Below are 27,991 nucleotides of genomic sequence, written 5' to 3'. Positions count from 1 at the left end.
TGGCCTGCAACATTTGCACTTTACTCCTCCATTAGCGTTTCTCGAGTCTCTCAGCTTCTACGACTATAGACAAAGATGAAAGAGGAAGACTTTATTTAAGCAAGCGAAAACGCTAATTGGGATAGCACTTTTTACTCGCCATGGGTCAGCCGATGGGGGGCTCACCCAGATTTTAAAATTGGTCCATCCACCGTGTTTTGGACATCAATTTGGGAATTAATGTTCCAACGAATTGTTTTTAAATAATTTTAATTAAAATAAAATTAAAATCGGAAAAAAACTCTGTTGCGAAGTCTCGAAGGTCGAAGGTGCGTAGGGGGTGCACAAAGCCTAACTTCGAAATGAAACGGGTGGGTTCTGCGATCTGCAATGATTTTTTGGTGAGAACTAGAACCTGAATTCCTAATTATTTTTACTGTCCAAACGGAAATCCCTAGAGGTGAAATGATTCATCGCAGATTCTTCTACCCTAGAAGTCTCTATCTTCTCAGCAAAAACCCTGCATTTCGATTCTTTGATTCGGGACAGAACTTTGATTATTGCATAAATGCCGGAAATGATATTTCCAAAAAGTTTAAACTTTTAGGTTCTGTGGAGGGTTTCAATTCGTTGATTCCAAAACGCATAAACCCAAATGCTCTCAGGAGTTTTTGTTCTGGGAAGGACAGCGCTGGGTCAAGTGAGTGGACTGAGGAGGTCGAGTACTTAGATGAATCGGGCAGTTTGATTTTCACAGGTAAGGGTATACGGTCAGTTGAGCCGGGGATTGATGACCATGTTATGGTAGGTGGTTTGAGGAAGCCATTTTTGAATGCCTCAGCAGTTGCAAAGATTGTTGAGGTTGTGAAGAGGTGGAAATGGGGGCCTGAATTGGAGACACGATTGGACAACCTCCAATTCGTGCCAAACATGACTCATATAGTTCAGGCCTTGAAGGTTGTTGGTGATAGTCATGAATCGTTGAGTTTGTTTCAGTGGGCCAAAAGGCAGTCTTGGTATTTGCCAGATGATGACTGTTATGGCCTATTGCTTGATAGGCTAAATCAGAGCAGGAACTACAATGGGATTCAGTCGTTGTTCGATGGGATGATTTTAGATTTGGCTAATAATGGTTCTTCTTTTAGTGCGCATAACAAAGTTATTCAATATTTGACAAGAGCTGAGAAATTGGAAGTGTCATTTTGTTGTTTCAAGAAGATTCAAGACTCGGGTTGTAAAATTGACACCCAGACATATAACTCACTAATAACAATGTTTTTGAGCAAGGGTTTGCCTCATAAGGCGTTTGAGATATATGAAAGCATGGAAGAGGCTGGCTGTTCACTGGATGGGTCGACCTATGAGTTGATGATACCAAGCTTGGCGAGGTCGGGTCGTCTTGATGCCGCATTCAAGCTCTTTCAAGAAATGAAAGAAAAGAATTTTCGGCCTAACTTTACAATCTTTGCATCACTTGTTGACTCAATGGGGAAAGCTGGAAGGTTAGACACATCAATGAAGATATACATGGAAATGCAAAGTTTTGGGTTGAGGGCATCAGCAACTATGTACGTTTCCTTGATTGAGTCATTTGTAAAGGCTGGGAAGCTAGACACTGCTCTTAGGATTTGGGATGAGATGAAGAAAGCAGGGTTTAGGCCTAACTTTGGGCTGTACACGATGATTGTTGAGTCCCATGCAAAATCAGGGAAACTTGAGATTGCAATGTCTGCTTTTACAGAAATGGAGAAGGCTGGATTTCTGCCCACTCCATCCACCTATTCTTGTCTCCTGGAAATCCATGCTGCCTCTGGACAAGTAGATTCTGCAATGAAGTTGTATAACTCAATGAACAATGCTGGTTTGAGGCCGGGTCTAAGCACTTACACTGCGCTTTTGACACTCTTAGCAAATAAGAAGCTTGTAGATGTGGCAGCAAAAGTTTTATTGGAAATGAAAGCTGTGGGATTTTCTGTTGACGTGACTGCCAGTGACGTTCTTATGGTATATATCAAAAACGGTTCAGTTGAGCTGGCTTTAAGGTGGTTACGTTTCATGGGTTCGTCCGGGATTAGGACTAATAATTTTATAATTAGACAGCTATTTGAGTCATCTATGAAGAATGGCTTGTATGAATCAGCCAAACCTCTTCTTGAAACTTATGTTAATTCTGCTGCTAAAGTTGATCTCATACTTTACACTTCAATTTTAGCTCATCTTGTTAGATGCCAGGAGGAGCAAAATGAGAGGCATCTAATGTCAATTCTTAGTACCACAAAACATAAGGCACATTCTTTCGTGTGTGGACTATTCACTGGGCCAGAACAGAGGAAACAACCAGTGTTATCTTTTGTGAGGGAATTTTTTCAGAGTATTGATTATGAATTGGAAGAGGGAGCTGCCAGGTACTTTGTCAATGTTCTCCTTAACTACCTCATTCTCATGGGGCAGATAAACCGTGCTCGCTGTGTGTGGAAGGTTGCTTATGAGAATAAGCTTTTCCCGAAGGCAATAGTCTTTGATCAGCATATTGCTTGGTCCCTTGATGTCAGAAACTTGTCTGTGGGAGCTGCTCTTATAGCAGTTGTGCATACTCTCCACAGGTTTAGGAAGCGCATGTTGTACTATGGTGTTGTCCCAAGAAGGATCAAATTGGTGACTGGACCTACTCTGAAGATTGTGGTTGCACAGATGTTAAGTTCAGTAGAATCACCATTTGAGGTTAGTAAGGTTGTTCTGAGGGCTCCAGGAGACTCTGTTCTGGAGTGGTTCAAGAAACCAATTGTTCAGCAGTTTCTTCTAAATGAGATTCCGTCAAGGGCTGACATCCTCATGCACAAATTGAATGTACTTTTTCCCAGTTCTGCACCGGAAATTAGATCTCTTTCCCCACCTAAGCCTCTTGTTGCAGGGAAGGCAATGTAAGATATTTATTTGAGTTACAAACTTTGTCCTTCTGAAATTGGAATGGTAAGTTAATTTTATTTTCTTTTTCTTGTGAATGTGGATGTCTTGCACTTGTTATATTTCCAAAGATTAATTTGTTGGATGTGCAAAATTGGACAACCTAACATGTATGCATAACTCCTGATCTATTTTGTCTCGATATGCCCATCTTCATCAGTGTTACTTTGTATCCTTTTTTTTTAATATATCTTCTTTTTCAATAAAAAGGAAAAGCCCATCTTCATTAGATGATTGAAGTTATTTCTGAAGACTATAGTGTATATTCTTCCATACACACTTATTACTGGATTTTCTTTTATCAAAACCTGAATTCAGAGTTTTTCTAAGTTTTTCAGAAGCCAACTGCGATACATAGAACTATAATATTTCTTATCATCATCATCTCATTATCTTCTACTGGCGCAAGGTCTCATGCAAAGATTTTCTTGTACCTATTGATTTGACATTGCCGTTTGGTCATTGTTGGTGCATTTAATTAATGGTATAATTTTAATCAAGCTGCATCACTTGATATGCATTTTTCACTTAGCTGAAAAATGCTTTTGTGACTTTTAAAGCTTTTTCCCCCAATCACTATATGTTCATCAACAAAACACATGCTTTTGTGTTTTCTTGCCAAGTAGTACATGTCGAAAAGTGACAATCTCTTGGAAAACTCGAAGTGGGGTTTTCCTTTAGTCCAATTGAACCATAAATTGTGATAGAAGTTCAGTGAGCAACCACGAGCTCTATAGACATCCTTAATCCTATCTTATTCATATAAGTATTTCACCATTTCAAGATGTGATACATGCAGGCATAATCGTATTATCATAAATACATGTCTTATTTTAAGCAATCTCTGTATCTAGAGTTACCCTCACAAATATCCAAATAATACACAATTCACCATCATTTCAACAGAGTGGTAACATCTCAAACAAGTGCCAATTTCCAGCTTGGCTAAGCACTACTTAAAAGGTGAAATACCCTTTGGAGGTTTAGTGCCTTTCACCCTAGGGAGACACAATCCCTGCTTGCTCAAATTTGACAAAATCACAGGCACAAACAGCACACAGTGTCGCAGCACGTCTCATCATTCCCCACATCATAGGAAAGGCAAATAGTCGTAGTAAATAAATTTACCATTCGCATAAAAATAATGCAGGACATGTCTTTTTATCTACACTAAGTAAACAACTCACAGTCCTTCCTAGTAAGGTTCAAATACATGCATGTTTCTACTGTTAATTCAGGTGTAATCCCAAGAGGAGGGATGAATTGGGTATTTTTAAAAACCTTTAATGTTATTTACCACTTAATCCCTATTTCTATATTTAACAAATTTTTTGTAGGGGTTTGAAATTGATTTAAATTATTATATCATTGAATTCTTTTTATCCAATTAATTGTCAAGTGCGTGTGGGGTTATTCAACATACACACATGCAAGATAGATAATGAAATGCATTGCGGAAAATAAAAAGAGTAAAGGAAGAGAGAAGGGAAATACAATTTTTACGAGGTTCAGCCAACCTGGCTTACGTTCTCGCCTTGAGCAACCCACTCAAGGATTCCACTAAATCCCTGCTCCTTTAACCGGGACGGAGCTTCCCTTACATCCGCTGCTTATAAGATGCACAACTTTCTCCTCACCCGGTGCACAACCCGAACCGTGATTATAATATAGAATTTCAAATTTGCAAAACAACTCAATATTGCATCTACCAAAGTTAGTGAGTACAACTGAAAACTTAACACATATCCATATGATGAAACTTGAAGCTCAATATGTATGTAACGATATAATCGTTATATGAATGGTATGATTCACCAAATTTCCCTTTTATCAAATCTCCCAAAATAATTATATACGTAAATGCTTTGGAGGACTTAGGGTTCCAGTTCAACTTTCTAGATGCACAAATATCAAATTTGATCTTATTAAAAAAAAATGGTCTTGAATATTATAGAGATCTAGATCAATAAGTTTTCTTCCAAATATCCAAAACACAATATGATCTTTGTCTATGAACATGTATATGTATATATGATATGAGTTCCAAAGATCAAAAACCTAATATAATATTTTTCAGAAAATATCCCTCAAGAATATATATAGTTACGAGCTCTATGGATATTTAATCAAGTGGTTTTGTAATATCGAAAATATCAAGTCTTTAAATGAATACACACTTGAATCAAAAATATTTAACCAATGGCAAAAACTTTTCTCAAGTAGTGATCTTGTCAAAATAATCTAATATGTATATAAATACACTCAAGATCAATCTCTCAAATAATATGCAATAATAGATTTTGAGATGAAAAGCTCTTTGACAATAAATATTAACAAGCAAATCGATTTAAATGGAAAGCTCTTTGAGAATAAGTATTAACAAGCAAATCGATTTACCAAACCTCAATACCAAGTTGAATGCACAACGATTGCTAGAATGCCTTTTGAAGATCAATATAGCCTTCGCTCAGATTTGAAGTATAAGTTTTGAAATCCCAAGCAATAATTTCAGCAGTGTGTTCAATGCTCTCCCAAGTTGTGCTAATCGTTTAAAACACTCAATCGTATGCCAAACGTTCTTTTTCTTTTTTGTTTTGAGGGCACTAGGGTTTAGATGTTGATTATATAGGTAACCTTGCCCTTAGGATGATTTCTAACCGTTGGATCAACTTGATGTAGAAATAACTCGCTTGTTCTCTCATTAAAGATTAAATTTTTTTAATCTTTCCGTAGGTTCAGACGACTGAGGATTAGGGCTTAGACGACTGAAGTTCCTTAGAGTTTCGAAAAATTACCCTGGGCACAGGGTCAGATGTCTGAAGTTTGGGTTCAAACTTTTGAAGTTACGGGTTCAGACGACTAAAGTCAAGGTTCAGTCTTCTGGTGTGCTTCTGCCTGTTTCTGTGTTTCTCTAATTATTCTTCAGACGACTGAACTTAATCTTCGGTCTTCTGAAGAAATTCTTCAGACGATTGAGCTTAAACTTTGGTCTTCTGAAGTTGAATTTTCAGACGACTGAGCGTACACTTCAGTCTTTTGAAGTTGACACTTCAGTCTTCTGGGCAGGGAGTTCGGTCTTTTGAATAGAGTATTTTTTGAATTTTTCTTTTTAGTTTCAAAAATCTGTTTTTGCTCCCTTTCTTTGCTCTTTTATAAAATATTTTCTGGGGTTTTAAAAAATCTCTAAATCCATAAATATCTCATAAAGATGTTCATGAGATGCATGAGTCCTAAGGTTAGTTTAATGTATATTTTGAATTTCAAATTAAATCATATGAAATATGTAAATACATTCACTTCTAAATACCCATTCCCATGACGATCTTGAACTTGCCGCTTGCATCTTCATTCTTCAACTCTTTTAGTTCCATGGATTGTGCCAAGGTGTATATACTTTAATTTTCATGGCTTCCATGACTTTCTAGCCTTCCGTGCATGCTAAATATTGTTCCTGTTCACAATCTCAATGCACAGATCAAATACCAAGTGATTTGTCATTATCAAAATAGGATTGGACTCATAGAGTCAACATCTACCCTTGAAAATTTCCATTTTTACCCAAAATACTTAGATGAATAAATGAAAATTAAGAACAACTACCTTGATTATTAGTTTCTCCAATTTATTTTGAGGTTCCTTTGAATTTTCTGTTTTTTTTTTTCATGATTTTCCTGATTTTCTGTCGAGTTTTCTCCGTCTAGAACTATGATTCACAGCAAAGTTAATTGTACACTGTCGTTGCTGGTGTACCATAGCTGGAAATAGATCAGGACAGCTGCAGCTTACAGTAAGTGGGTTCTGTTGTGCTGCAGCTGTCTGCCAGGTGTCCACTGCTGGGCTGGGAATGTATGAGGACGGCAGCAGCTTGCAGCAAGTGGGCTCTACAGTGCTCCAGCTGCGTGTCCCCTCCTGGTTTCAGATTGCACCTTTAGTTTTGTTTCTTGTTTTTGTTTTTGTTTTTTTGGTTTTTCTTTTTTATATTTTTTAAATTGCTGCCCAACTCCAATGTTATTTTTGTTACCTTGGCTCACTTAATTTCCTGTCATCTTAACCCTTCCGACCACTAATAAATAAAATAAAATTCCAATGTATATTAACTTCATTAATGCCCAACAGTCTTGCTAAAGGATTCATTCAACACAAGAAAGGGAATGCAACAATCATGCAATTTATGAAATCGCTCTAAAAATTTTCATGATTTAAAGGGAATGGTCATCACACTGATGACCCCAAGTGGAGCATGGATAAGAATGGTAGAATTACGGTCAGATCTTATTATAGGAATTTCACTCTCTCTGCTTTAACCAGCAACAACTTTTCTTGGAAATCATCTGTAAAACAGCGGCCCCCACAAATATTGCTTTCTTTGCTTGCGAGGCAACTCTTGGTAAAATTCTTACCCTTGATAAGTTGTAGAGAAGGGGGGTTGTCCTTGTTAGAAAGAACAGTGTCGCCCAAAAAAGTTGCTTTCTTTGTGTGGAAGGCAATTCCTTGGGAAGATTATTACCCTTGTTATCCTGGAGTAAGGTGGCTGTCCCTTGTCAATAGGTGCTTCTTGTGTTTGGTTAATGCTGTATCTGTTGATTACATCCTCTTGCACTGCTCTTGGACCAGGAACTCTTCGAACTTGGCGACTTCTATGATCAGGAAGAAAGTGAGTTACTGCCAGAACGATGGAAGAAGGTTTATGGACTTGGAAAGATATCCGATCCAGCAAGGAACGGTGGAAAGTTTTGTACTTCTGTGGCATCCCCTTGATACCCTTTAATGAATATTCTTTACTGATAAAAAAAAATTAGATGCGAGATAATCTTTGCTTTTCACTTTTTTTTTTTAATAGTCAAACACACAAATCTGGTCGCTAAGATTAAAAGAGGAAAAAAGAAACACACAGTATAAGGTAAACATGCATGAAGTGCCTCCTTGCGTCTCTTGAAGGTCACCTTGCCTCTACCCTTGTGAAGTGCCAGTGTTTTCACCCCAGCAAGCCTCGTACTTAGGCGCGGGTTTGACTACTATGATTTGTGTTCGTGCTTGTGTTTTGATGGTGCTGAGACTCACTCATCATTTTTGTACTAGCTGGTGGTTTGGAGTTAGTGAAATAGATTGTTTGGTTTATTTGGAAAAAATATGCAATCTGTGCTTGAATTTATTGAAAAGTTATCTAGTTAAAATTCTTTTACACTGCGTTTAGGAGTGTCTTGGATTTGGATTTAGGTGGATTTAGACAAAATTCAATACAGTTTTGTATGAATTTTATCCAAATCCAAATCCAAGGCTTCTCCCAAACATAGGGTTAGAAAATTTGCTAAGGATAAGCTTGCTAAAGTGTTGTGGACTTCTGCTTTCTTTGATGCATTTGAGGGCATCTGGTTGGAATAAAATGCAATTATTTGTAATGCATGCTCACTGACTTCATCTTTATTTTGGATATAATTGATTTTCGTAAGTCACTTTGAGCTTTGTCTTCTAGTTGTTCCAAAGGGATTTGCTTTTCAAGTTTTCAAAGATTGGCTCGCAATGTTGGTATGATGTTCTCTGTTCTTTTCCTTCTCCAACTTTTCATTTCTTCTGCATTTTTTTTAAGATGACTTATTATCCTTCACTTGGTATCTCATTTATCCTATCCCTCAATGAAATTTTTTTTTTCTCCTATCCAAAGAAAAATGACGGGGGTGTTTACTGTCAAGTTTTATTACTAGCACTGCTGGATGTAAATAAAACATGAGTAGGAAGCAATGAATTCTTTTCCTTGGAAAGCAAGTTGTATTGTTCTCCCCTATTGTACTTTATGGCTCTTTGTTAGTATAAATTTTCATGAAAAAGATATTGGGATTGTGTGGGAGCCTGTATGGCCGAGGATTTTGAACTGTAGAGAATTCAATGAAAAGTGGCAATTTTGCTTGATCAATAGGTGCTTTCCTTGTAATAACCCAGTGGAATTGGTTAAACGACATCATCTCCATTGTCAATGGGTGCGAACTAGACCTGGGAAAATGAATGGAAATCTGTTACTGAACCAAATCTGATCTGCTTGTTAAACAAGTCTTATAATGGATTGCAATTTGGCCATTCTATTATCTGTTTAATTTTCCCCGGATTATCTGATTTGATCCGCTTTGCCAGGCTTATGGTGGAAGCTGTGATAGTGTGATGTAACGAATCAAAGTACTACAATTGATTATAGAGATTTTTATGGTTTAAAGTTATTAAGGAGCATTGAAAATTTAGTTTTTAAAAATAATTTTGCTTTTTATATTTAAATTAATATGGAAAATTACATTTGGATTGTGAGAAGGGGAGCTTAGGTGCAACGATAAGGTTGTTGCTGTGTGACCTGGAGGTCACGGGTTTGAGGCATGGAAATAGCCTCTTGCAAAAATGCAAGGTAAAGTTGCTTACTATAGACCCATTGTGTTCCACCCCCTCCCCGGACCCCGCATATATGGGACCTTTGTGCACCAGACTGCATTTTTTTTTTTTAACATTTTGAATTGTGAGTTTTTTGTAATATTTGAGAATTGCGTTTTAAGAACAGTTGTATTTTCTATTTTAATTTAGATGGATTTTTTATTTATGATTGTAGATTTAAGAATATTTATATTTTTAATTTAGTAAATATTTTATAATTTACTAAAATAAAAGTTATGTTACGAAATAAGTTATCCACCATATTGCAAAAAAAAAAAAAAAAAAAAAAAAAAAAAAAAAATCTTAGGAGGAATGATGGATTATGCACCAACCAACACGGATTATCCGATCCAAAGCACCACTTAATTGACTTGGATGTGGATTGTAATTTGCTAACTGTACAATTTGGCACTGATTATCTGATCTGATCTGAGTGCGAACGCTATGTTGTTTGGCTTTTGCAACTTGTGGGGTTCATTGTGTTTATGTCAGAAAAGTTGGTAAAGGAGCTTTGAGCTTGATGACAATTGCATTTTTGAGCCTGGAATATAGAGGTGTCAGATGAAATCTCCCTGGCCTTTTCCTCAACGTGGAAAGCTGAAGTTCCTCCAAAGGTCAAGGCCTTTTCTCAGACTGCGATCCTTGAGAAAACTAATACTGATGGCTAGCTTCAAAAGCGAAGCTTGAACATGGCCTTGTTACCCGATATTTGCGTACTCTACTTTATGAGTGGGGAAAAGTGATCTCACTTGTTTTTACATAGCCCCCTCACTTGGGTTCTTTGAAGTAAACAACTTGTTTGGGATTTTTGGTGAAACCTGGGTGTGCCCTTCCTCTTTAGAGAGTTTTAGTGTTCAGGGGTTTTGGTGAGAGGAAAGAGAGGGACGCTTGTGGTATTGTACTGTTCTGGCTATTATTTGGTGTATTTTATATGGAGTAAATGCTTGAATCTTTAAAGGTGTACCAGTTCCAGTTGCATGCTTTGGAGCTCATTGGTGTTCCTTGCATCCTTTGCTGCTCAGCAAGTGGACTCTTTCATCATGTTTCTTTGGAAGACTTACGGCAACATAAATCCCCGCTTTATCATGATAATGCAGGAGTGAAAGTGAAAAAGGAGGGCTTTTGAAGAATAATTTAGTGAGGATTATAGTGAATTGATTTTGTACACTTCACTTTTGGGTGATTGGTACTTACCACTCAGATCGTGTTTCTTTCTTAAATTTTGTTGATAGTTCTTTTTGGGCTACTTGGTTTTGTATACGACTAGTGTATGCAGGTAGCTTTCCTTTTGGACCCTTTCTAATGAAAACAAGCTTACTTATCAAAAACAAAAAATTCCATCCCAATGAAAGGTGTTGGTGCAATGATCAGTGTTTATTAGATTTTTGAATCTTGACTGCATCACTGATTTGGAGTGCATGGAATCAATGATGGTCATTCTGTGGTTGGGTTTATATTTTTCTTATTCCTCTGCCTTTGGATTCGAATCTCACATCTGTATCCATTTCCATGGCCATTTGTTTAAATGCATTGATTTATAAATCTGCAACTTTCTGTTAGGTAACCAATCACATTGTTTTGCAGAAAGTTCCTGAGGAGATTGATAGGGTTATGGTTAGCCTAGAAGCTTATTTATTATTTAAGCATCAGAAGGCATTCTTCAGATGTTGGTTTCTGTGTTTTTGAGGATGATGAAACTGGGAAAGCTGCTGATGGGAAGGTATAGTTGTGTTGTAGGATTTGATTAAAAAGTGAAATTTTCAGTTGCATGCATATTTTATTATCCTTTTTCTCTCTTTTCTTGAAACAGATCGTGCTTTTGAAAATTCAAAGATCAGGTTTGTCGTTGCAGTTTTAAGTAATTTCTTGAAATGAGATGTGGCTTCTGTCCTGCTAGCTGTTGGTTGAATACTATCCAACAATGTACACATTGAGCAATTGTGCAGGCTATGGATGGGAGTCAAAGGTTTTTGTAATGCTCTAGCTTAAGCCAACTCTAAATGCCACTGAAAGGGTGTTTTATGCCTTCTGCTTCTTTCATATTATTCAGGATTCCAAGGTGGATTGCCTAAATGGGTTACCAGGAATTTAGATTCTTTGCTTAAATTTTTGAATTATATTTTGCATGTATCCTTTTTAATTCTGGTTTAAAGCTCAGGATGTTAGTACTCAGTAGCATGCTGGAGATGCCCCTTGAGATGCTTGTTCTGTCTGTTCTGCAGGGCAAAGAGAATGTGGCTTCCACATGTTTTCAACACCATTGCATTGATGTGTGATTCATCTTTTCTGGGTTGTGATACGTAAGGTACTGGTTTCATTGCTAAAGTCTCTCTTCTTACTCTCACTCTGAGTGTATGTGTGTGTGTAAACAAACTTAAGTTCACTCCTGCACTTATCCATTGCAAACTGTCTCTTATGCCCAAACCATTGCTTGACTTGGTTCCCATCTCTACTGCGGGTACAAAAATTGTTCTAATAAAGCTGGATTCCAATCCTTGAATACCCGCTACTCTAGCATTCACAAAGAACAAAAGCACTCTGGAGGTTCCCAGTAGTCTCTAGTAATTTTTCTAGTGCTTAGGACAGCTTTTGTATTGGTAGTAGAGATGGGAACCAAGTCAAGCAATGTTTTGGCATATAGGAAAGAGAGTTCACAAAAAAAAAAAAAAAAAACACTTTGTAGGTCCTTGTTAAGGCTGCAAACGAACCAAACCGCTCATGAGCAGCTCGGGAACTTGGCTCGGTAACGGCTCGTTTGAGCTCATCTATTACCTAAATGAGTGAGTCCCAAGCCCAATTTTTAGGCTCGGTTTGTAAATGAGCCGAGCATGAGCACAGATGGGCTCAACTCATTTTGGCTCATGAGTGGCTCGATAATGGGCTCGAATAGGCTTGTAAAGGAGCTCGGTAAGGGGCTCATTAGTAGGCTTGTTAAATTAGCCCAATCCCAAGAGACCAATATTGGACCAACCATCCAAAGATAAAAGAGTAAATCTCGGCCCAAGTTAATGAAACTGAACCAAATTAATTCGGCCCAAATTATGAAACCTAGAAGGCTAGAAGATGAATGTTTTAATGTACCTCCATTCAATGTTTGTCCAGATGCCCCTCCTGCCCTCTTCTCCATTCACGCAGCGTTCTGCCTAGGGCTTCTATGCGCTGTGCATGCTGAACGCAGTAGTGCAGCACGCAGCCTACGGCTTTGCCCTTTGGCCTTCTTCATTTCGGCAGTTCTCCTTTTGTTTATCACTTTTCCCCTTCTCTCCAAGGAGATTGGCCACCACGAAGGAGATCAGATTCTCTCTCTCTCTCTCTCTCTATTGCGTCTTAATCTGACCATCCATCAGTCCTCTCTCTATAGATTGGCCACGGTTGACCCTCTTTGTAGCACACCCCCAATATCACAATCTATGAGAAGAATTGAATTAACCAAGCATGAACATCACAAACGTATTCTAATGATCACAAGTTGTTGAGATTGTGAAGACATATATGATTTGGTTCAAAGCCCTTAGTTGATCATTTAATTCAAGTAATCAAGTTCACTTTAAAAGATGTTATATTAGAAGTCTTAGATCACAAGTCCTAGCGTACAAATTAATTATCCCTAAGCATAATACTAGCAAGCATGTTCATGTTGAAAATCTAGGAAGATCCAAAGAGAATGAACAAGGTTTTTCAATCAAGGCTTTAGGTAGGGTTTCAAGGCTTACAAGGTACTTTTAGGGGCTGTTCTAGATGGTCACAAACAAGGAATTAAAACGAGTTTACTAAAAGGATCGGAATGTCAAACAACAAGACACACGAGTACTCGATCGCACCATGAACAAGTTTGTTGATCCTTAGGAATCTTGAGACAAGAATGAAGCTTGAGGTGGTTGTGGCTGTGAGCTATGAAAGAGGTGTGGGTGTGTAGTGTTGATGATGACGTTGATATTGTCGTGGTCTCTCACCACCCAATCTTCGGGGAGACGGAATGTAGCCTCACACTACTCACTCACAAGGAGAGGAACAAGATTCACAAGTTCAAGAAAAAACTTATTCTTTTTAATTGATAATGCAAGATGCCTTTTACAATACAAGTGATGAGATATTTATAGCCTTACGTGCACATGACTTGCACATGGCTTCTTAAAAAAATTAAAGAAAATAAAAAAGTAAAATAAAACATTTAAAACATAGGTAATGAGGTTCCTAGGAAATAGTTTGTCATAGGAAATAGGTGCCTAAGAACTAGAATAATTATGATAGTGGAGTCTAGGAACTTAAAATGAAATAATTGCTTCTTGAAAACCCAAGACTCTTTGACTTGCAAGTTGTCATGTTTCTTGAAAAACCAGGACTCTTTGACTTGCAAGTTGTCATCCTCTTTCCAAGCTAGCTTCTAAGAGAAGTTTCAATTGTTGCAAATAAAGTTCACATCAATGGTGGACTTCGGGTGGTCGTCCATATGTCACAAAATCTGCAAAAGATACTCAAGGTGCATGTTGATCCCCATCATCTCTCCCCAACCGAAAAGAATTCTCCTCCAGAGAATTTTGTGGAAAATACTCGGTATACAGCTCTGGGTTGAGACGAAGGACATAATCTTTAAGAATTCAACTGCTTTTTGATAGCGGCTTCCCTTTCCATTTGACCAGAAACTTTTGGTACGTTTCAGCTCGTTTGTTTGTTGTTTTAACATCTAGAATGTCTTCAATTTGCTCAAGTTTCTTTGGTGGGACTAATGGTCGTGGCAAATGTAAATTTGGCTTTTCTGGTGCAATTGGAGTTATGAATGGGGTAGTTTCATCTGCAGGGTTAGTAGGGCTAGGTTCTGCAAAAGAATTAGCTTCCGGGAAAGGGCGTTAGATCTTCAACATTAAATACATTGCTTATACCATAATCATCAGGAATATCTAACATGTAATCATTAGAACTTAGTTTCTTGAGACCTTTGAATGGCCCCATCTTTTTGGCATGAAGCTTTCTTACCTTTCCTGAAAGAATCCATTCGGGGCGAATTTGAACCATAACCATATCACCTTCTAAAAAATCCTGCAACCTGCGATGTACATTAGCAATATATTTATAATGCTCATTGCTTAAATTAATTTTCATTCTTATCTGAGAGTGTAAATCATGTATGTGCTTTGCTAATGCATCAGCCTGCTCAGTCACTCTAGACTCAGGTGGTAATGGAATGAGATCTACAGGCTTCCTAGGATTATATCCTATAACAACCTGAAATGGGCTAAGTCCTGTGAATTCACTGAACTATTGAATGCAAACTCGGCTTTGGAAGACATAAATCCCAAGCTATGATGTTCTCACCTACCAAACTTTTCAATAGGTCCCCAAGGCTCCTATTTACCACTTCAGTCTGCCCATCAGTCTGTGGGTGATATGCACTAGAAAATTTGAGTTTGGTACCTAGTAATGCCCATAAAGTTTTCCAGAAGTAGCTCACAAACTTCACATCCCTATTAGAAACAATGGTTTTGGGAAGATCATGAAGTCTCACTACTTCCCTAAAAAATATAGTGGCAATCTTGTAGGCATCATGTGTTTTATTGCATGGAATAAAATGTGACATTTTTGAAAATCTGTCCACAATAACAAACACTGAATCATTTCCCCTGACAATCTTGGGGAGACCTAACACAAAGTCCATACTGATATCTTGCCATGGAATGTGTGGCACGGGCAAAGGGGTATACAATCTTGAGTTCTGTTTCCTACCCTTCGTTGTCTGACAAGTGTGACATTGTGAAACAATCCTAGCAACATCTCTCTTCAGACTAGGCCAGTAGAACCTATCCTCAATCATAGCTATGGTCTTATCTTTACTGAAGTGACCCGCAACACCTCCAGCATGTAATTCCCAGATCAGCTGGTCATGTAGAGATGTGGATGGGATACACATTGTAGCTCCTCTAAAAAGAAATCCATCATGAATCACAAAGTCTGGGTGAGATGTAGGAACTCCCTGAAGCAAATCAGAAAAGATATCATAGAAGTCTTTGCACTGCAAGTACTGTTGCTTGATGTATCGAAGCCAACAACTTTCACCTGAAGAGTTTGTATGGTGATTACAATTTGGGTCAAAGCATCAGCAGCCTTGTTCTCAACACTAGCTCGGCGTTTGAGTACGAAGGTGTACTATTGTATGTACTCAACCCATTTCATATGTCTATGCCCTAACTTCTTTTGAGTATGGAAATACCTAAGGGTCTGGTCGTCTGAGTACAAGACAAACTCTTGAGGAAGGAGGTAGTGTCTCCAGTGTCGCAGTGACTGTACTATAGCATAAAATTCCCTGTCATATGTAGAATACCGCTGTTTTGCCTCATTCAACTTCTCACTAAAGAAGGCTATGGGGTGTCCCTCCTGACTAAGTACTCCTCCAATGCCTACACCTGAGGCGTCGCATGCAACCTCAAATAATTTTTGGAAATCTGGGAGGTGTACCAATGGTGACTTAGTCATCAAATCTTTTATATCCAAAAAGGCTTTTGTCATAAATTTCAACCATGTAAATTCTCCTTTCTTGAGGCAGTTTGTAATGGGGGCCATGGTGGTGCTAAAGTTCCTAGTGAACCTCCTATAGAATGTGGCTAATGCATGATAACTCCTCGCATCATGTATGCTCTGGGGAGTAGGCCAATCTCTAATGGCTTTGACCTTATCAGGATCAACATAAGCGCCATGCTCAGACACAACAAAACCAAGGAAGATGACGTGTGTAGTCATGAAAGTACACTTCTTTAAATTGGCATACAACTTCTGCTCCCTCAAAACCTCAAACACTCTCCTCATATGGACTAGGTGCTCCTTCTTAGTCTGGCTATAGATCAATATATCATCAAAGTAGACTATAAGGAAGTGTCTAATGAAAGGCCTTAATACTTGAGTCATAACTCTGTACCTTTCGAGAGTATGACTATTTTGAAGAGGCACCAAACCGTTTTCCCATGGGCCCTTTATTCATTTGCTCAAAGTCAATAGCTAAATTATAGGCCTGTTCAAGGGACTCAATGTGATGGGAAAACAGTTCTCTCCTCAGTTCAAGCTTTAATCCTATGTGAAATCAAGAGATCTGCTGACTAACAGTCTTATAGACATCACATCTTATAGATATAGACAATTCATTGAATTGACTCTTGTATTCTGACACGGTTATGCTACCCTGACGCAAACTGTAGAGCTAATCCATAAGGCGCTCTCTATAGCTAAGGGGTACATACTACTCCCTCAACCTATCCTTCATTAGGTCCCAATGCTCAATGGGCCTATGATCGAACCTCGCCTCTTGCCTCTCAACATTCAATCAATGGAGCTTGGCTTGTCCCGTCAACCTCATTTTTGCAAACTTAACCCGATGAGGGTCAATCACCCTGTACCTAGTGATGCGAACCTCAATCGACACGCATTGAGACCCAACAACCAATATTGGAATGCTTGCCCAAGAAAGCTAAAATTTAGATTTTTGGATAGATATGAATGGAAGACCTCGACCCGTTGTTTACGACAAACAAGAACCTTGGTATAAGGAAGACGCCACAAACGGTGGTGGAAAGTCGTTTGATAAGTCGTTGGTGAACGCCACGGGAAATCCCGATAAGTTCGAAAAGTTCTTCAAAAGAACCAAGAAGAAACAAAGCCTCAAAGCCTCACATTTTTATTCCATGTCTTTTTTTTGTAGAATGTGGCTACAAGTCTATTTATAAACCCCTCCAATTAAATTTAAATTCAAATTCAAAATCAAATTTAAATTTAAATTCAAATTCAAATTCAAATTCAAATTTAAATTTAAATTCAAATTCAAATAACGTAACCCTAAACACCTATAACTAATAAACATAAAATAGGCCCACATGCCTATACTTATTGAAATAAAAAGTCTACACTAAACACTAGGCTATGTCGTCACTTGTTGTAATGGATTGCACCAATCCTTACATCGCTTCCTTGATCTTCTTAGCTCTTGACCTTGTGATTGACCCATCTGAAACTTGCAATGGATCCTTTAGTGGTGCTTGTCAATTCTCAACACCTAGGGGTGGCAAAACAGGTTCACGGGCCGGGTCTGGATGGGTTGTAAACGGGTTGGGTCATAAACAAATCGAGGTTAAACGGGTCACAACCATGTAAACCCTAACTTGTTCGTTTATAAATGGGTCACCTGTTTAAAAAAAATAATTTACTTATTTTAAATTTTTATGACAATAAAAAAAAAAACAAACAACACTCCTCCATTTTATTTATTAATATTTAAATAAAAAAACATAAAATGTAGATCCTCGCAGAGACCCATGTGGCCATGTCGCAGCATCTTCAGCATCAGCCCAAACCCAAACACGATTACACGAACAATAAACACAAAACATTACAAGCTTGTCTCAAACATTCAAATGGCAGATCTGAGATGGCGATCACTCTTTCGACACGGCGACACATGAACTCCATAAACCAAGCACTGTCCATGACAAGAAACCCGAGAAAAAGCTGTTAAAATCATAATGTTCATAATTAATTTATAGGCAATTTTTCTTACAATGACGGATCGTCTTTCTACTTCTTCATCTTCTCACATGACTTCTCTGCGACTAAAACCCAAGCTAGCGGCTTCTTTAATTTTCTCTCCAAAGCTCTTGCAGAAGTAGAGAATGGAGAAGATGGGAAAGAGGTTTCTTAGGAAGGTGGCGATTGTCACAACTTCCACTCAGGGAATCAATTTCAGCATTGTCGAGCGGCTCAGTCTGGAGGGTGCCTCCGTTGTCGTCTCTTCTCGCAGGTAGGTTTGTGAGACGGTGAGCTGGTGAGGGTCCCGACTTCTAACTTTTCTGAGGCGGTGAGGGCCTTGAGGCTGAGGGAGAATCGGAGAGTCGGGAGATGGGAATGGGATCATGGGAGTTGGGAGATGGGAACCTGGGCTAGTGGGTTAATGTAATGGGTTTCGGGGTTTATATATATGAATAGGACCCAAATAAACGTCGAGTGGCCCGACCCGAACCTGGGTTGACCCATTTATAAATGGGCGGATCACGGGTTGACCCATTTATAAACGGGTTGGCTTCCATAAACCTGGACCCGTTTTAACTGGGTAGGTCACGGGTGACTCGACGGGTCTGGACCCGTTTTGCTAGGTCTACCTATACTAGTCAAAATAGGAATCCATCACAATCAACCAATCTTGGAAGACTTTGGGGTCCATCTGTCCAGCATAGGTGGGGGCCTGTCACTTCCCTCATCACATCCTCTTAAGGATCACGATGGTCCCTACGGTAAGGTCTCCTACCTTGAAAGTCATCAACGTCATAGTCCTCATCACCCCAATGTTGGTCATAGGGCTCATGACTTGGGGGTCTCCTAACAAAGTCATCTTGGCGATTCACTCGCCTTTGTGGAGGAAGAGGAGGTCTTTCTCTAGGAGGCATAGGTGGCTCCCTAGGCTGTTCATCATCATTGCCTCGCTCAAGGTGCGGCTCTAAATTGTCTTGGTGTGGGTTATGGACTAGTTGGACTTCCAACCTGTCTAGTCTTTGGTGGGTCTCAACTAGCTCTTGATTCAAGTCACAAACTTGATCTTGAAGCTTATCTATTGAGGAATCTCTCTCAACATCAGTCCTACGACCTCGGTAAGGATTCTTGGCTTGAGTAGACATCGTAGGGGTTGGGGAAGGATTTGGCCAACACTAGGGCAGCCCTTTGGAATGGTGTTTGGTCACACAAAGTAGGGTCAAATGTGAACCTAAGCTAGGCTCTTATACCAATATGATGTAGGACGGTTCTAAGTAGCCCTAGTCCTATGGTTGACCCTCTTTTTAGCACACACACACAATATCACAATCTATGAGAAGAATTGAATTAACCAAGTATGAACATCACAAACTTATTCTAATGATCACAAGTTGTTGAGATTTTGAAAACATATATGATTTGGTTCAAATCCCTTAGTTTGATCATTTCATTCAAGTAATCAAGTTCACTTTAAAAGATTTTATGTTTGAAGTCTTAGATCACAAGTCCTAGCATACAAATCAAATATCCCTAAGCATGGTACTAGCAAGCATGTTCGTTTTGAAACTTTAGGAATATTCAAAGAGAATGAACAACGTTTTTCAATCAAGGCTTCGGGTAGAGTTTCAAGGCTTACAAGGTACTTTTAGGGGCTGTTTTAAATGGTCACAAACAAGGAATTGAAATGAGCTTACCAAAAGATTCGGAATGTCAAACACCAAGACACGTGAGTACTCGATCGCACCACAAACAAGCTTGTTGATCCTTAGGAATCTTGAGACAAGAATGAAGCTTGAGGTGGTTGTGGCTGTGAGCTATGAAAGAGGTGTGGGTGTGTAGTGTTGATGATGACATTGATGTTGTCGTGGTCTCTCACCATCCAATCTTTGGGGAGACAGAATGTAGCCTCACACTACTCACTCACAAGGAGAGAAACAAGATTCACAAGTTCAAGCAAAAGCTTCTTTTTTTTAATTGATAATGCAAGATGCCTTTTACAATACAAGTGATGACATATTTATAGCCTTACATGCACATGACTTGCACATGACTTCTTAAAAGATTAAAGAAAATACAAAAGTAAAATAAAACATTTAAAACATAGGCAATGAGGTTCCTAGGAAATAGTTTGTCTTAGGAAATAGGTGCCTAGGAACTAGAATAATTATGATAGTGGAGTCTAGGAACTTAAATTGAAATAAATGCTTCTTGAAAACTCAAAACTCTTTGACTTGCAAGTTGTCATGCTTCTTGAAAAATCAAGACTCTTTGACCTGCAAGTTGTCATCCTCTTTCCAAGCTAGCTTCTAAGAGAAGCTTCAATTGCTGCAAATGAAGTTCACATCAATGGTGGACTTCAGGTGGTCGTCCATGTGTCACAATATCTACAAAAGATACTCGAGGTGCATGTTGATCCCCATCACCAAGCCAATATTTTTATTCTCGAGCCGAGCTCCTACCCTTCCAAGCCGAGCTTGAGCATTGTGAAGCTTGGCTCGGCTCGGCTTGGCCTGTTTGCATTCCTAGTCCTCGGTTGTCTCTGGTGATATTTTGGTGCTTTAATCTGTCCTTATTCTCAACAAAGTAAAGAGAGTTCTAGGGTTTAAAGAGAGTGTAGACACCTTTCATCTCGGTCTCCTATCACATGATATTATATTAAATTTTACTCTGCAATTAAATATCAATTGCTTGCTTTACTAACTTTAATTCCATAATTTTTGCATGAAACATTGGGTCTCAAGATGTCGTAGAGAGGTTTGGCTTGGCAGGGTAGGGGGTCCATTAAGGGTGGCCAGCCCCCTTATTTTTCCTTAGTGAGCACAAGTGTGACCCATGACATGTAGCATTTCTTTATTGTTTCCTTTTGGTTTATGTCGCTAAAGCAATGAATAATGTAAATCCTTTTTCCTCTTATTGGTCAAAGCCTTATGCACAACCATGACTTCCTCCTCCCCCGCCTCCCCAAAATTCAAACTGAATAATAATTTCACCCGTACCCATTTTTGATTTGTTAAATATATTGGACGGGTAGGGACATTTGTTTTATTGACTGTTTTTTTATGTTTGATAACAAAAGAAAAGGAGAATAAGAAATCATCGTAAACAAAAAGAGAAAAATTGTAAGATAAAAAGCAACAATCAAATTGACAAAGCTGGCCAATTCTGTTGTTTATAAAAAAATCTCTTGTTTAAAGCAGCCAGCAGCAGCACACCAAGGAGAGGCTAAGTATAACAGTCTCGGGCTTAACTCTGGTGAGGTATTGTCTGCTTTGGCCCATTGGCCTCATGAATTTGTCCTATTAAGGCGCCTCGCATAGTTGGAGTCCAAACCATATTTATAAGCCCAAGATCTCCTAAGTACACATCTGATGTGAGACCGTGACAGGCTCTTCCGTCCAATCTTTGATGTCCTCGTCAGAGTGATCTTCCAGTACACATACGATATGAGACTGTGACAGGCTGTCCCGTCTGATCTCTAACGTCCTTGTTAGAATGGCTTACACCTCTGTGTAGGATCCACTCACATGATAGTACCCCTAGGGTGGCTATGATACAAAATGTAATGGTCATGGGTTCAACTCTGGTGAGATATTGTTTGTTTTGGCCCACTGGCCTCATGGATTTGTCCTATAAAAGGCACCTCACATGATTGAAGTCCAAACCATCGTTATAAGCCGAAGATCCCCTTAGTACACATTTGATGTGGGACCATGACACTAAGTAATGGATCTTATCCCATAACAAAGAAGGGTTCAACTTCCCCCCCCCCCCCTGCCCCCAATAAATATACTTGCATTTGATTTTTATTGACATGCTTATAAATTATTTAACTTAAATAATCCATTTAACAGCCATTTGTTAGCTACTTTGCCCGTTAACCATTTTTACCGCTCATAGAAAAAGAGAGTAAAATTTCAGGAATAAAATATCCTTTGATGCTGAGTCCTAAAATATAACATGGATAGTGAAAATGAGTGGGAAAAAAAGTCTTGACATGTGGTGTAATATGGTGCAGTCATACTCACTCTTTAAAATTTTAGCACGAGCACCCATTTGCAATCCCTTACTTAAGTGGACGGGCATGGACATTTATTTTATTTACTTGTGTATAAAGGGATTACTGATGGACACCATCTACCCTTCTCCCATCTTCCCCTCTTGAAATCTTTGGATTTTTTTGGTTTGTCAATCATCGCTTATGTTATCTGTGGCTCTTATCAGACTGTTCAGATTGAAGGGAAATTCTTTAATCTGCATTTAGAGAGTGTAGGGAGCGTGAGTTCATTTTTGTTATTTGAAAGAAACCCTCTTTGCCATCAGTGGAGTAGGGTTTCTTGGAGGTAGTGCTGTGGTCTGCTTTGATCTGTCTTCAGTGCTTGGGCTAATAGGGAGATTCTGTTGTAAAACAAGATATTCAAAGGTGGATTATTGGATGATGGTTAGGTTGATGAGGAAGGTTAAGTACTTGGAATTAGGGTTGGGGTGGAATTGGAAAAGGTTTTCTATTTACCTCAGGTAGGGCTGTGGAATCAGTTGGTTTGGGAGTAAAAGCAAAAAAATGAAAAACTGAAATTTTTTGGTTGAGGGAGGAAGAACCGAACCGAACCAAACTGAACCTCTTTAAAATTTCTTCTCAGGCAGCCATTGAGCCAATCAAATCTCTGCATGCAAGTCGCACCAGACCTGTTGATTATTTCTTTGTTTTTTTGGTTAATATGTTAACCAACTTATAGATGCATATATGCATGGTAATAATCATGCATGTGGGTATGGTGCGGCTTATTGTTACATTCTGTTTCTTATGCATGGGTAATATTCATGGAGTTGTTTCTGTTACCTGCAATCAGAATCATGGCCTGTGGAAGGAGAGTTGGACCTGTGAGTCTTCATTTGGGATGGGGGGGTGCGGCTGCACAGAGGAAGAGGAGCAGTCAATGTCATCATCAGACTCATCAGGGGTGATCATCCCTCAGCAGAGACAGCGGAGACTGAAGGGATGGGAGGCGCAAGTGGAGCAGCCATCAATGAAGAAGATTGAAGAGTGGAGAGTCTGAAGACTAACCCTAACTCCCAAGGGTTTAGACTAAAGGCTGGGGCTGGCTGGGCAACTGTGCTGGGACTGGGGGCAGGGGGCTGGTCTGGGTTGGGCTTGGCTGGGACATGGTTCTCAAATTTTCTTAGCATGACCAAAAACTGAACCAAGTTATTTTAGGGGCCATATTTTGAACAGAACCGAACTGTATAGACTGAATTGGTTTATTTTGGTTTGGTCCGAATTTTGCACAGCCCTAACCCTAGGTGGTGCTTGTGATGAAGGTTGGCAGAGCTTTTGAGGGAGCTTCATCCATTGGTGGTGGATTCAGGTAATGAAGATTGACATACACTATACAGTGAATGGAACTACTGCTACAGGGCTGAGAGCAACTCAATCTTGAAAGTAAGTCCTGTTGGCAGAGAGAACTATATGAGACTATCTGGATATGGCAAACTGAGGAGGTTGGTATCCAGCCTACAGAAGATGCGGGTGGCGTTTCACAGGAGGCAATCCAGGGGTTGAAGGTGAGATGGTCTGGGCCTGGTCTCCTACTGTTGTGTTAGATTTGGGTAATTTGTTGAGTAGTCTGGTTTCTTCTGGTTTAGGGCTGGTTCGTCTCGATTGGGAAGTGTGAGTTTGGGAGTTAAATGAGGCTTGTTGCGCCCAAGATGAGTTAGAGTTAAGTGGGCCTCCTATTCAAGCCCAAAATTCAGACTGATGTAACCAAGGTACTAAGCTCTCTTTTAAGGTGAGGAAGGGTTCTCCAATGCAGGCTCGTTTCCCATGTTATGCTTCACAAGTTGGTCCTGCTGGCAATCCGACCCAAAGTTCGGATCATAATTTTTTAATGGGCAGCCTATGGACTCATTCCTTTCTCTGAAGTGGGTCCATTTCCCATCTTCTGTTTCGCAGCTGGAGAAATTGCAGTCACTGAGTACAACTTCACTGAGAACAGATATTAATTGAACTTCTTTTAAAGGACAAGGGTCAATAATCTAGATTCAAATCAAAGAACCTAGGGACTATGGTTGATGTTTTTGCATCTGTAGTGGTAGAGGAGACTTGCGTAGAGGAGGAAACCATCAGAGTCTCTAGTGATGGCTGAGGGGAGGGGGGGGGGGGGGGGTGGTTTGGCAAAGGACATTCAAGGGAAAATTGATGTTTTGGGAGGAAAGTCTTCTGGTATAGGAACTAAATCTGATAAGTTTAGGGGTCATAAGGTTTATGCTATTTGGAAGTTGGTACATATGTGTGTAGAAATGAGAAATGATTTAAAGCAAAGCAAGCTGATTTTGGGGGATAATGCCAAAGATTTATAGGAGGGAAGAAAAAAAGGAAATTTATGAATTGTGGAAGATCAAAATATTCAGAAGGTGCTACAAGCGAGAGGGTTAGCAAAGGTTAAGGAAAATAAGACGTGGGGGGATCTCTTGGATATGGAAATTGAAGTCATTAGTACGTTTGATTGTGAAGGGGGGTTGCTTTTGGATGAGATTTGGAAACAGTATGGATATGATTATGACACTTCTGATTTACCTGTGGATATATCATTTGTGGTGCCATTGTTGATGAAAGGATTGGAGGGGATTTCTTTTTTTGAGGATGATGGAATGGATAAGCAGCAACAGTGCAAGGATGGAATTCTGCCAACCCTTGTGGAGGAGATTTCTGAAAGGATTTAGAAGCTCTGCAATTGATGGGTAAAATAGGTTTATGGCAGTCTGCTCCTATAGGAAACAAAGTTTGATTCAACTGTGGTAAAATAATGTGAAGGAGGAGAAGGGGAGCTAGCAAATTTGAGTGCTTTGTGAACTACGATTGAAAGGGTTTAAATAGTGTTTTTCTTGGTTATTTATGGTTATACTTTTACATTTTTTTTTGTTTTTATTTTTTAATTTTTGGAGGAAATCTGTTGTTGCCTAAGTTGTAATTTCTCTTTTTATTTCTTAACATTGAGGGTGGGCCTGGATCAACTGTAAGGCTGCTCTTTTCTGACCGTGCTATCTACATAAAAGCACGGGTAAGGTTGCATACACTACTGTGCAAAGCAGGGAGCCTTGTGGCTCGGGGATGCCCTTTTTCTTAATTCATCTTTTTTTCTTAGCCCTCGCAAAAAATGAACATTTGTAACACTCACTAGTTGTAAATTTGTCGTAAAAATTCATGTAGCTCACCCCGCATGGTGAGACTTGAGGCTTGGTTTTTTGTTGTTTAACACCCACTAGTTACTTGGCCCATCGACTCGTTTTGCTACTCATGGGGAAGAGATTATGATTGTAGGGATTTTTTTTTTCCTTGTTTATTTGATGAGGAATCCTAATTATAGCTTGAGCACATGAAAAGATAAAGAGAGTAAATAAGAACTTCACATGTAGAGAATTCACTTTTCTAAATTGTATTTTTATTATCATGCTGATGGGTGATGTTGATTGTTGTCTTTTTGATCTTATTCTATTTTATTTATATATGACTTTTCCAATAGTCTTTATTTAATGCTCTATGGAGAATTGCAACCTTTTTTCTTCATCTTCTTTTGGGATAAATATGAACTAATTTACTAAAGTGGTGATTTTTAACATGAGTTTGCTTCTGCCATAAACTTGATAAATATATTTCCTCAAGCATGATGTGACTAAATTTTATTGAGACCTGCCAAATTCTTTGTATCCCTTCCTCTTTCTTTTTCTATTTTTCTAACTGCAGTGACCCTAAGATTTGAAGCCTTGGCAGGCGAATTATTTTGCCACCTGAAGATCTTTAGGTTTTATTATTTTTATTTTTTCTTGATTTTGCTGCTTGACTAATATTTGATTTTTTTTTAAATTATTTTAAGTTCTGAGACCACACCTCTCATTTGAAGCTCAGCTGGTAGCTGGAAAGTCAGATGATTTTGATCCCAATCAGTTGTCCTGAACAACCAAATCTGCCTGCAACGCTTTCTGGAATCACTTTCGGAGATAAAAGCATGATGTAGAGTTGAAATATCCTCAAAAACGATTACGAAGACTTAACATATTTCCTGCTAATAAGTTTTAGGTAGTTTTGGTAGCGTAAGGAATTAACAATAAGCTTTTAGTGACCGTTTAATGTTTAGCTGTTCCCTATGGTGTTCAAGTTGTGTTTTTAATCTCATGCTCCTCGGGTTTGTATTTCCTATAGCCGTCGTCGTTTTTGACATAGCCGTGCCCCGATTCAATGGATAAACTTTATTGAGTTGTAGACGTAGTTTTATGAAACAGTGGCTGTCTATGTAAAGGTAGTGTTGAGATTATTTGGATGCTACATTTATGGATTTGTTTATGAGATTACAAACTTGTTAAACTTTTACATTCACAGGTTTAATCAAAGAAAAACTAAACACTACCTAATTTATGTTTTCATCCAATATTTTTGGCAATTGAAGGATGTGGATGTACCTTACAAATATAATTACTAACCATAGAAGAAAAATGGTTTCTAAAGTATGAATTTTGCTCTCCTACAGAACAGATAGTTTATCTTCAATTGATTTTAGTTAAATTCATGATGAATATAGTTTATTAATTATGTTTCAGGTCTTAAAAGCTTGATATGCTTTTACAAGGGACAAAGTTATTGTTAAATTAATTGACAATCGGTTTTGAAGGCATTAACAGCGTATAGCGGAGGGTAAAAACCTGTAGTGGACCATAACGGCTGCTATGATAATGTCACAGACCATGTCAGGTGATCAGGACACTGATGAGCATCAGTACTGTTATGCATCAGCCATGACCAATTTTTGAAACCATGATTGTAGACCAGCTTGTTTATGGTTATCATTTGTAGTCTGGTGTTGGCTATGTATCATAATCGTAGTTGTTAGAATCTTACCATTTGCAATTCCATTCATATGATTTGTATCAATTCCACTTCAAAACTGTGAATCTAAAAACAATTGAGTTGATGCTGCATGTATTCACCTCAGGAATTTAACGAATCAAATCCATTTTTCACATGATTCTAGACCTATCATAAAACAACATTTCTTTTCTTTATTGCTTTTAGTTTTACCATTTATGTCAGTTTTGTGCTAGAAAAGAAGAGAAAATAAAACTTTAGGTCTTATTTTGCCTCTCGCGAATTTGATTATAGATGGTCGATCACTCACGAGTGGATGGTCAACTGGTGTTAAGTGAGGTTCGGTAGTTGATTGCCGTTTGATGGATGGTTGATCGGCCAAACCGAATTTTGAGTTTTTGTGTTTTCCAAGATTTTTTCAAATATTTTGTTCTATTTTAACCTTTTGTTTTTGTTTTTGTTTTGTTTTCGTTTTTTTGGATTACGCACCGGGTATCCACGTATCCGTTTTACGGTCCACGTGATTAATCCCGCACTTTTTGAAGTTGACCCCACAACTCCAAAGGGAGGGTAAATTCAGGAGTTCAGGAGCGGAAACGAACCCGAGAAGGTTTGAACACCTGACCTCGTGAGAGGCACTCTCGCAGCCCGCACTACCACCTGAATCACACCCTGGTATTATTTTTAACCTTTTGTTAAATTATATATATGATTGGATCAAGTCTTTTGGATATTGAATTTTTCCGGTTTTGTAATTTTTTCTTAAAAAACAAATTATTTTTTTAAGGAAAAAATTGGTTTTGAATTGGGCTTTTGAAACTTCATTATTTAAAAAAAAAAATATATTAAAGTTTCCTAGAGTGATTTTTGGGGATATTTTTCAGGCTAATTTTGCTTCTACAAAATCAGAGTTCTCTTTTAATTTAGAAATTCAAATGTCGAAAAGTTTTCCTAAATTGGACCACTTAAGGATTTGGTTTTTCTAAATTAAAGGTTGTGTTTTGCAGTGGGTGTTCTAAGTTGATTTTGGTTAATTGTAAGTCCGAATTTTATAATTTAGAAATCAAAATAGTTCTTTCTAAATTTTGGACTATTCCAAAAAAGAACTTAAGTTTTGTTTTCTAAATCTATTTGTATTTTCAAGGGTGTTTTCCAAGATGATTTTGGTTAATTCCAAATCAAAGTTTTCCATTTTTGAGAATTTCATAGAATTATGTTTTTCAAAAGAAATTTAGAACTCATTTAGTTGTGGAAAATAATTCTCATTTTTCATTTTAGTTT

At 38.4% G+C, this 27,991-nt stretch overlaps 1 protein-coding gene across 6 annotated transcripts; it reads left to right on the top strand.

Moving 5' to 3' along the window:
- The first annotated feature begins 265 nt into the window (after positions 1–265).
- LOC131158129 (pentatricopeptide repeat-containing protein At1g79490, mitochondrial) lies at positions 266–26,212 on the top strand. Of its 6 annotated transcripts, none has more exons than XM_058112752.1 (5): positions 266–2,900; positions 10,939–11,074; positions 11,165–11,192; positions 11,577–11,659; positions 25,725–26,212. In XM_058112752.1, the coding sequence occupies exons 1-2, from the start codon at positions 445–447 to the stop codon at positions 10,976–10,978; spliced, it is 2,496 nt and encodes an 831-aa protein (XP_057968735.1). In that variant the 5' UTR covers positions 266–444; the 3' UTR covers positions 10,979–11,074; positions 11,165–11,192; positions 11,577–11,659; positions 25,725–26,212. The 6 variants fall into 6 exon arrangements, with proteins under 6 accessions (XP_057968735.1, XP_057968739.1, XP_057968738.1 ...); XM_058112756.1 differs by having other exon boundaries at positions 278–2,900; positions 25,757–26,212; XM_058112755.1 differs by lacking the exon at positions 11,165–11,192 and adding an exon at positions 11,290–11,413 and having other exon boundaries at positions 278–2,900; positions 10,939–11,087.
- The last annotated feature ends 1,779 nt before the right edge of the window (positions 26,213–27,991 follow it).

Source organism: Malania oleifera, chromosome 6, assembly GCF_029873635.1.
Source record: "Malania oleifera isolate guangnan ecotype guangnan chromosome 6, ASM2987363v1, whole genome shotgun sequence".
NCBI classification, from domain to species: domain Eukaryota; kingdom Viridiplantae; phylum Streptophyta; class Magnoliopsida; order Santalales; family Ximeniaceae; genus Malania; species Malania oleifera.
This window is presented reverse-complemented; position numbering and strand designations above follow the sequence as displayed.